At 52.4% G+C, this 8,800-nt stretch overlaps 4 protein-coding genes across 4 annotated transcripts; all 4 read left to right on the top strand.

The window, feature by feature from the left end:
* Window positions 1–195: 195 nt before the first annotated feature.
* Window positions 196–1,623, top strand: DQ04_03051110 (amino acid transporter; the record flags this gene model as incomplete). Its single annotated transcript, XM_009312477.1, has 1 exon — window positions 196–1,623. The coding sequence occupies one exon, from the start codon at window positions 196–198 to the stop codon at window positions 1,621–1,623; it is 1,428 nt and encodes a 475-aa protein (XP_009310752.1).
* A 2,684-nt stretch (window positions 1,624–4,307) lies between these two features.
* On the top strand, window positions 4,308–7,076 carry DQ04_03051100 (hypothetical protein; the record flags this gene model as incomplete). Its single annotated transcript, XM_009312476.1, has 1 exon — window positions 4,308–7,076. The coding sequence occupies one exon, from the start codon at window positions 4,308–4,310 to the stop codon at window positions 7,074–7,076; it is 2,769 nt and encodes a 922-aa protein (XP_009310751.1).
* Window positions 7,077–7,414: 338 nt separating this feature from the next.
* Window positions 7,415–7,888, top strand: DQ04_03051090 (component of TRAPP complex; the record flags this gene model as incomplete). The annotated part of the gene is made up of 1 exon (XM_009312475.1): window positions 7,415–7,888. The coding sequence occupies one exon, from the start codon at window positions 7,415–7,417 to the stop codon at window positions 7,886–7,888; it is 474 nt and encodes a 157-aa protein (XP_009310750.1).
* A 301-nt stretch (window positions 7,889–8,189) lies between these two features.
* Window positions 8,190–8,621, top strand: DQ04_03051080 (glutathione peroxidase; the record flags this gene model as incomplete). The annotated part of the gene is made up of 1 exon (XM_009312474.1): window positions 8,190–8,621. The coding sequence occupies one exon, from the start codon at window positions 8,190–8,192 to the stop codon at window positions 8,619–8,621; it is 432 nt and encodes a 143-aa protein (XP_009310749.1).
* Window positions 8,622–8,800: the final 179 nt, after the last annotated feature.

The raw sequence follows: 8,800 nt of genomic DNA, 5'->3' as shown, positions 1-8,800 counted from the left end.
AAAAAAAAACGCATATATCTTCATACAGACTAAAACAAATTTGAGAAAAAAAAAGGCTGAGCGGAAGAGGAAACGAAAAAAAACAAAAAAGAAAATACAAAAGAGACAAAAAAAAAGAAAGCGAAAACAAAACAAAGCAAAAACTTATTTGCGGCGTATCAACTTCGACAAACACACAGGATATTCCTGTGCCTAATGGAAAACAACCGTGAATCAGCGAACGTGCGCTCCCTCGTAACCCGCCCATCCGACATAGAGCTGTATACGGAGGTGCAGGTGAAGGGGAACCAAAGCCCGTCCATCTCTGACGACAACGAGGGATTCTTGCAACCCGAGAGCCAGGACGCGCGGGGGGGGCCCAAAACGTTCATGGATCGCATCAAGAGGGTGGGAAGTCGCATTGTACCATATGGCGGACTTGTTTCAAGTGTCTTTAACTTGTCGTCTGTGTGTGTGGGCGCGGGTATTCTTGGCTTACCGGCAGCAGCAAACAGCAGTGGTCTCGTTATGGCCATTATCTACCTCGTCACCATTACTGCCTTTGCCGTTTACTCACTGCACATCCTTGGCAAGACAATGGAGAAGACAGGGCTACGCACGTTTGAGGCTATGGCGAAGCAGCTGATTGGAAGCCGCTTTGACTACTTCGTTGCCGGAATCCGGTGGATCAATTCCTTCGGCGCCACCATCGCATACGTTATCAGCGTGGGTGACATCCTGGAGCCAATCCTCAAGAACGTGGACGGGACACCAGAATTTTTAACAACACACGCAGGACGCCGCGTCTTGACCACAGTGGTTTGGTTTATTGTCATGCTCCCGCTGGTGCTTCCGAAGAGGGTGAATAGTCTGCGCTACGTGTCTGCCGTCGCAATCATTTTCGTCGTGTATTTTGTGATCATGATTGTGATTCACTCAGCCAGGAGCGGCTTGGGCGAAGTCGAAGGGGAGGGGGGCCGAGTGATCGTGCTCTTTAACACAGGCAACGCCGCCATTGAAGGCCTTGGTGTCTTCATGTTCGCCTTCGTCTGCCAGATAAACTGCTTCGAGGTTTACTGGGAGATGAAAGATCAATCTGTGCGGAACTTTACGCTGTATGCTGCCATCTCCATGATACTGTGCTGCGTGCTGTACCTGTTTACAGTAATTTTTGGTTACTTGGAGTTTGGAAGTGATGTGAAAAGCTCTATCTTGCTCATGTACAACCCTGTTAGTGAGCCAATGGTAATGGCAGGTTACATTGGCATGCTTGTTAAGTTGTGTGCAGCCTATGCACTACAGACAATGGCATGCCGAAACGCTATTTACCACGTCATTGGATGGGAAGTGAATACACTCCCTTACTGGAAGCACTTTGTTGCCGTTATTGCACTCTCAGTTGTCGTGCTGTTGTGTGGTCTGTTCATTCCCAACATCAACACTGTGTTTGGCCTTGTTGGAGCCATCTGCGGTGGCTTCCTCTCGTTTGTCTTTCCCGCACTATTCTACTTGTACTCAGGAAGCTGGACACTGCGTACAGTTGGTACCTTTGACTATGTGGCGACGCACGCCATGCTGGTAGCGGGTGTCGTTGGCATTGTCTTTGGCACCATCTCGGCCGTCTACGGCGCGGTACACAACTAGGAAAGTCGAGAGTGACACCTGACTAGACTGAAGGAGAAGAACCAAAAAAAAAAAAAAGAAAACAGCGAGGAAAACACAAAAAAGAAGACGCATTGAAACAAGGAACAAAAGCAAAAAAAAAAATGATTGCCTGCTTGTTGTAATTTTTGTTTTGTTACTATTATTATTATTATTAATAATAATAATAATAATAAATCAACTCCGTCGCCCCATATCACGCACATGACCGATATTATGAGTCTTCTGTGCCTCCTCCTTGAGAGGATGTCGGCGTGTGAGCGGGAGTTGTTGGTGTTTGTGTGCTTGTGTGTGTATGAGTGCGTGAGAGAGAGGGTATGGAACATTTTCTTTAGAAGCTACCATGCTCTCCACTTCTGCCCTCTCTGTACCAGACGTCGTGTTGTTGTTGGTGCTGCTAGTGCTTCATTAGCAGCAGTAATGACGCTCAATTCGGGCCTTACGCCAAACGTGGCGAAGGGCCATAGGGTCATATGGCAGTGAGAAAAAGGAGCTGGAGAGTGGAGACGTTGTGTGTTTGGTTTAATTGCTGTTGCACCCTTCACTTTTCGTTGCTCTCTCTTGGGTGGTGAAAGAAGGTCCGACTTCTGCTGCCTTCTTGTGTTTTTTTTTCCTTTTCGTCGTTTCTGGTGGTCTATTCACTTGTGTTGTCAATTCAATGTGGAGTGGCGCTCGCCCTCTCCCCCCTCTCCCCAACTTACCCTAGTGGAGCCACTGCACGTTCACCGTACAACCACAATTTCTGTTTTTGGATTGCTGTGGACGCACAGATACCTGCATATACATATATACAAGCTTATGTACGTGTACCGACACGTATATATACACAGAATAGAGGTGGGGAGAAGTAAAATACGTGAGAGGTGAAAGCCAAATCCACAGCTTCAGAAAGATCGGTGACGGAACCTGCAGAAAAGCAGGCATGCGAGAGGCTATCAATATAAAGCAAACTGCACTCCGGCACACGATATGCACCCATGGAGTCTGAGGTGTGAGGTGCTTGAGTTTTTTAATGCCAGTAGTGCGAGGGAAAGGGCAAATAGAACGCTGCGATGTGGGTGGGAATTCACCCATCTTTCTCGCTGGTCTCTTTCACAGCATATATATATATATATATGTCTGCCTATCCTGTATATAATTTCTCCCCTCCTTTATAAAGAAGGGCCATGCGAACAAGCACACGGAGAAGAAAACTGGAAAATAAATTACTTTGCGAAGCACTGTCTTGTGCGCATGGAAATTATATTAGGTTAATGGAGAAATAAAACGCAGAAGTTGTGAACCAAATCAGAGAGAAAACACATGCAATTGCCTTTTTTTCCTTTCTTTTCTTCCCCCTCCCCCTCCCCCCTGAGAGATTGGCGCCTCTGTCACTGTCGGACACCTGTGGCATGGGGTGCTTCAGTCCCCCATGCCAGCGGCGTCTCTCAGGACCAGAAGATGAGTGAGGAGCAAGCACAAGAATGGCGGCATCAGGCATCACTACCGTGAGGCAGTAGCAAGAAGGAGAGCAATAATAATAAGAGCAAAAAAAAGAGGAAAATACCGAAGGACTCATTCTGGGGGGTGGGGGGGGGGGAAGAGGAGTTTATGTTGGTGGGTTTGTGTCTTCACACTCTGCTTGCCTGTGTGCCTGCGTGTGTGTGTGTGTGTGTTGGCTCTTTGGTCTTACCCCCGCCCCTATCTCCTTGTTGTTGCGTTCGGTAGGGCTTTTTTTTGTTGCCTTCTTTTTCGGCGTCGCTGCTGNCCCCCGCCCCTATCTCCTTGTTGTTGCGTTCGGTAGGGCTTTTTTTTGTTGCCTTCTTTTTCGGCGTCGCTGCTGCTCCGTTGTGCGCTTCACTCTTCTGATTTCATCTTATCCAAAGCAAACGCCCACAGGTGCACCTGCTCCCTTCTCAATTTTCCACCATTGTTTTTGTTTCTTGTTTTTTTTTTTTATTTGCGGGGAAGGGGTGCAGGTCGTATGCGTCCGCTTTCTTTTTTGGTAAATAGTTTGCTCTCTCTTCTGATTCAATGAGGTCGACGATGCGATAGACAGGACAAGCGGTGGAACCGGAAAAGGAAACAAAAAAAAATATAATCTAAAGGACCTTTAAAAGCAAGCGTGGGTGCAAACAAACAATATCAACAACAACAGAAAACCTTCGAAACGAAACCCAAATGACACGAAAAAGAAAACAAACATGATCGTTCTAGGCATGCTAAGGAAGTGAGTCCTGCTGCGGCTATCTTCCTGTTCCATCTTGCTAGGAAGAGGAAGGGCGGTGTTGATGGCTGCGTGGCGTCACTTTAACTCGGAGGGTGACGGCATGCTTGATTGTTGCATAAGCCAGAAAGGTGTGCGTGGGTCACGCATGGACATATACAGACATATATGTCTGTGTACAGCTGTGCCTGTGTGTGATTCATGTGCACGTGTGCGTGTATGTACGCCTTCTCCTTGTAGTAATGTGCACTCATAGCTGACAACTGCGTTGCCCGTGTGTGCGTGTTTTTATTTCGCCTCTTCCTCTTGGAGCAATGCATTATGCCTTTTTTTCTCGTCTTCCCCATTTTTTTTTTTCGCCATGCCTTTTTTCTTCATCCTCCCTCCTCTCTGCCTGCGGGTACTGTCCAAAGGAACACACACACACACACACACACACACACGACGAAGGCGAACAATAATGAGCCGCGCGGACAAGAGGCAACATCGCGACAACGTCGTTGGGACTTCAAAGGATGCGGCCGTGCGTCTTTACGCCTTCGCCAACACAAGGCCGGGGTATCAACTCGTGTTCTCGCCGGAGCAACCAATCATCGTGCTCAAGACAAAGAAGGGCGCGACGGAGCAGCACCCGTGCAGACAGTGGGCACCGTTCGCCTCGCTTGTCTTTTCGCAGCGACCCAACACGACGCACGCCCTGTACGTCGTTGACACAACAGCGCTGCCGGAGTCGATGGAGAAGGAGGAGAGCGTGACACCTGTCGTCGGTCCATTGATCAAGCGGCTTTCCAACGTGGTGGCGAGGCTTAACCCGCACGACGCCACAATGATTGCCGCCGGTGTGTCTGCCCCGCTTGCCTTCAAGTATGCGGTCATGGGAGAGAAGATGCTTGGCCACAGGGACCGTCTCGTGCGCCGGCTCATTCTTGTCTGCCCCGCGTCCATAGGTCCGTTCCAGGTGATGCTGCAGGCAGTGGGCAAGAGAGCCCCGGTGGAAGACTACCCAAAGCCGCAGCTCGTCGTGCTGCTCGCAGATGCCGTCCATGCACGCGGCTGGCGCGAGTGGCTGCAGGAGCCTGCCATCGCCTCCCTACTGGACACGTGGTCCGTCACGACCAATTTGTCACCTACGCTCTTTGCCGCCGTGGCGCGTGAAGCCGGCAGCGAGGCGGATGGCACAGCGGTGAATTTGGAGACACACTACAGCGGCCCGCGTGTGTTTCGTATTGACTTTGTTCTGAGCAAGGCTACAAAGAAGACAGAGCAACACGTGACTCTGAGTCCGCTGGAGTCGACAGGGTGCGATGATGATGCCGCACACAACAACTCAGGGACAGAAGAGGACGTAGACGAGAATGAAGAAGAAGATGATGATGAAAATCATGAGGGGTGTGGAGGCCATTGCTCACAGGAATGCCATGGACACAGTGGGGCGGCGAGTGTGTTTGGGCTCGCCACCTTGCAGCACTGTGTGCATCCGACAAGTGTGGTTGCGGAGGGCCGCATCATGGATGCCGCAATGAATATTCTGGGCACAACGCAGGGCAGAGTGTGTGTGCACCGTCTCCGGGACGCTGCGGGGTCGCTGAAACTGGCCAAAGGCCAGGCAATTCGCGTACAGTCTCGCTTGCAACGCGATGAATTTGGACGCACCACATTGGAGGCGATGACTGTAGTGCAACTCACGCGAATGCAGGCGAGGCGATCAATGACTATATGCTCAATGGGTGAAGTCCCGGCGTACAATGTGTCTGCCACTGCGCACGCCTGGGGTGCCCTCCTTATTCGAGGGCGTAAGTGTGTACTAGTGCGCAGCCATGATGGCGAGTTTGACGGCATGCGTCTGCCGTTTCTGTTCCACGAGAGTGCTGAAGAATCTTCCGTGGAATGCGCCATGCAGGCTCTCTGCGAACGGTGTGACATCAGTCCGGACAACTTCTATATGCCGAGCTACTTTCCACCTGTGTGCTACTACGACAGAAGCCTTGCTGACGGAATCACTGTGTGTGTGACCATGCACGTCGCGTTGGCGGTCAGCCCGCCGTCGGGCGGTGCTGGTGATGCTACAGAGGATGAAGAGAGCCCGGATGAGCCTTACGACTGGTTCAGCTACGCGAAGGCGATGCGCCTTCTGCAGACAGAGGCGGAGCAAGAAGCCCTTCGCGATCTGCAGCGCTGTGTGCGCCGCGCCCACGACGCTGGTTTGTACGTACCGCTAAAGGGATTTGGCGTTTTTGGCGATGAAGTGGGTGCTGCTGCCGGCGTCGTAGCAGCGCCGCAGTCGCTGGCAGGACTCGAGTTGCTGGTAGTGTGTGCACCTGGCGATGCCGAGGGACGGGCGATGGGTATAGTTCGTAAGCACTTTGGGGAAAATGCTGTGCGCGTCGGTGAGTCAACACCACGGGCGGAGATTGAGAGAGCTGCATTCGCTGCTGTGCGGGCAGGCGCACGCAGTCTAGTTCTCTGTATCACCCCCGATGTTGACATCAACCTGTTCTCCGAAGAGGAGTTGACTTACTGGTCGCAGCGGGAGGTGCGCCCGCGTTGCGTAACCCTCCTCTTGCCGGGCGTGAGTGAGAGAATCGTGCAGCAGGAGGATGGGAGAGCTGCTGCTGCCTTTGTATACGATGCAATGATATCCGATGCCCTCCTCACCGTTGACAGCGAAATGAGGCGCTTCACACCGCCAGTGTGGGGTTTGCTGCGCCTCGCGAGCAAATTAAACAGCGACCTTGCGCTCTACTCGGGCATCGCGCCACGCCAGCCCATCAACTTCCCCCCAGTTGCCGCCACTACTACCGCTGATGCTGAGGCGGATCTGTGCGAGATCACCATCCGACGCACAGGCCGCCCTATCGCTGCAGCACGACTTGCTCCGCTGCTGGAGGCGGAGGGGCTGCAGCAGTGTTACCACCACGCCATGCTGCTGTGGGCGCAAGGGGAGGTGTGGTTGGCGAGTCGCCCACACGCAAGGGGCGTTGTGACCCTCGACGCCAGTTCCCGCTGCCTCACACTGGAGGAAGGGGACCGATGGGAGGAAGAGGAGGATGGTGAACAGAAGGGTTTGGCAGCTCGGGAGAATGTCATAACACTGCATGTTTGGGCAACACAGGCGTCATGTGCAGAGTTGGAGTGTGCAGTAGGGGCAATGCTGGACGGAATGCTGTGCAGCTCCGTCCCAACGGAAGCAGAATCAATGGGAGACGACGGCCTTCCCACGTGGGATTGAGTTACCCACTTCGCCGTCCTCAAATCTGAGGATGAAAATGACGTTGAAATGAGGATGGATGGAAGCCGTTCACCGTCATGTTTTTTTTTTTTTTAGTTTTAAGAGCAACCAACACAAAACTTCTCTCCTTTAACAGCGTGTAATATGTGGAGCAGAACACATGGGGTTGTATGAGTGGGTGCTACCTGCCTATGATGATGTTTGTTCTGGCTGTTGCTTCTTCGTTGTCTGCCTGCCTGGTCTACGTGTCAGCTTATTTTCTTTCTTGTTTTCTGCAGTGCGGTGCTTCGAGGTGAGGGATAGACGGGAATCAAGAAGGCAACGCTCCCCCATTCACCATGACGGTTCATCTACTATGGATTATTAATCAGTCTGGCCAACTCATCGCGAAGTCAGGATTCACGTCACCAGCGAATATTGGGGAGCTTGGGGCAAAACCGGACCTTCAGCTCACCATGTCCAGCATTCTATTCTCCACGTACGGCATGTCACAAGAGTTGACGCCTAATGCCAACCCCGTCGATAGCGCTGGAATGACGCTTGTGGAGCTTAGCGAGCACAATATTCACATCTACGAAACCCCCACACTTGTGAAGTTTGTGCTCGTGTCAGATAGTCGAACTGGCAATTGTAAAGCCCTCTTCCGCGAGCTGCACTCACTCTACGTGGAGTATGTGATGAAGAATCCTTTTCATATCGTAGACGAGGGTGGCATTGGCCAGCCCATCCGCATCCCTGCATTTACCGAGGCCGTCAAACGGGTGGTGGATCGCTACCATGCTGCAGGGACGCAGCCTGTGCTGAAAAAGTGAGGTGACGGTTCGGAATGTGTGTCTGCCTGGGCATTCCACACCAAACTTTCTTCTGGTGGCTGGTGGCGTCAATGACGGTGATGATATGGGATGACAGAATTCCCCTTCCCCTGTGCTTTGACAGAAGAGGTGGGACGATTTTGTTAGCCCCCACACTTCACTCTTCCTTTTTGTTTCCTCGTGGTTTCCTGTAGTGAGAGGGGAGGTGTTTGTTTGTGCGCGTGGGTGTGGACCTGTCTGCGCGTGAGGGAGGGGGGGAAGGGCCATGAGTAGCAGAACAGTCTTTGCGTATTCAGCGTTAATGGGTGGCAAGAGCGTGGCGCTGTCCAAGTACACTGGCCGCGTCACGGTACTCGTCAACACAGCCTCCCTCTGCAGCTTCGCCGCCTCGAATCTGGAGAAACTCATACACATCCAGGCGTCGTACGGACCACGTGGCGTCACCGTCCTCGCGTTCCCGTGCACACAGTTCGCCAACCAGGAGCCGAAGACGGACGAGGCGGTTGCGGCGTGGGCGCGGGAGTGGGGAGTCAACTTCGACATGTTCGACAAGGTAAAGGTGCGGGGCGGAGACGCGCATCCGCTGTTTCACATGCTGCAAGACTCACTCGGCCCAATCCGGTGGAACTACACGAAGTTCGTGTGCGATCGCGACGGCATTCCGCGGGTAAAGCTTGCACCGAGCTGTCCTCGCGAGGAGCTGGAGCGCTCTATCGAGCAGCTGCTGCGCTAGCCACGATGGCGCGTGAAATACCACACTGCAACGGAGCTGTGATTTATGCGTGCAAGCAAGAATTCTTTCGTTTGTTTGTTGGGAGCATGCAGCAGTAAAGCCTGCTTGTGACACAGCGTCCCTTGTTTTCTGCTGCAGGGTATGGGGGCGTTGCTGCCTCCTACATCTCACCCCCCCCC

Source organism: Trypanosoma grayi, assembly GCF_000691245.1.
Source record: "Trypanosoma grayi strain ANR4 Tgr_305_V1, whole genome shotgun sequence".
Lineage (NCBI taxonomy): Eukaryota > Euglenozoa > Kinetoplastea > Trypanosomatida > Trypanosomatidae > Trypanosoma > Trypanosoma grayi.
This window is presented reverse-complemented; position numbering and strand designations above follow the sequence as displayed.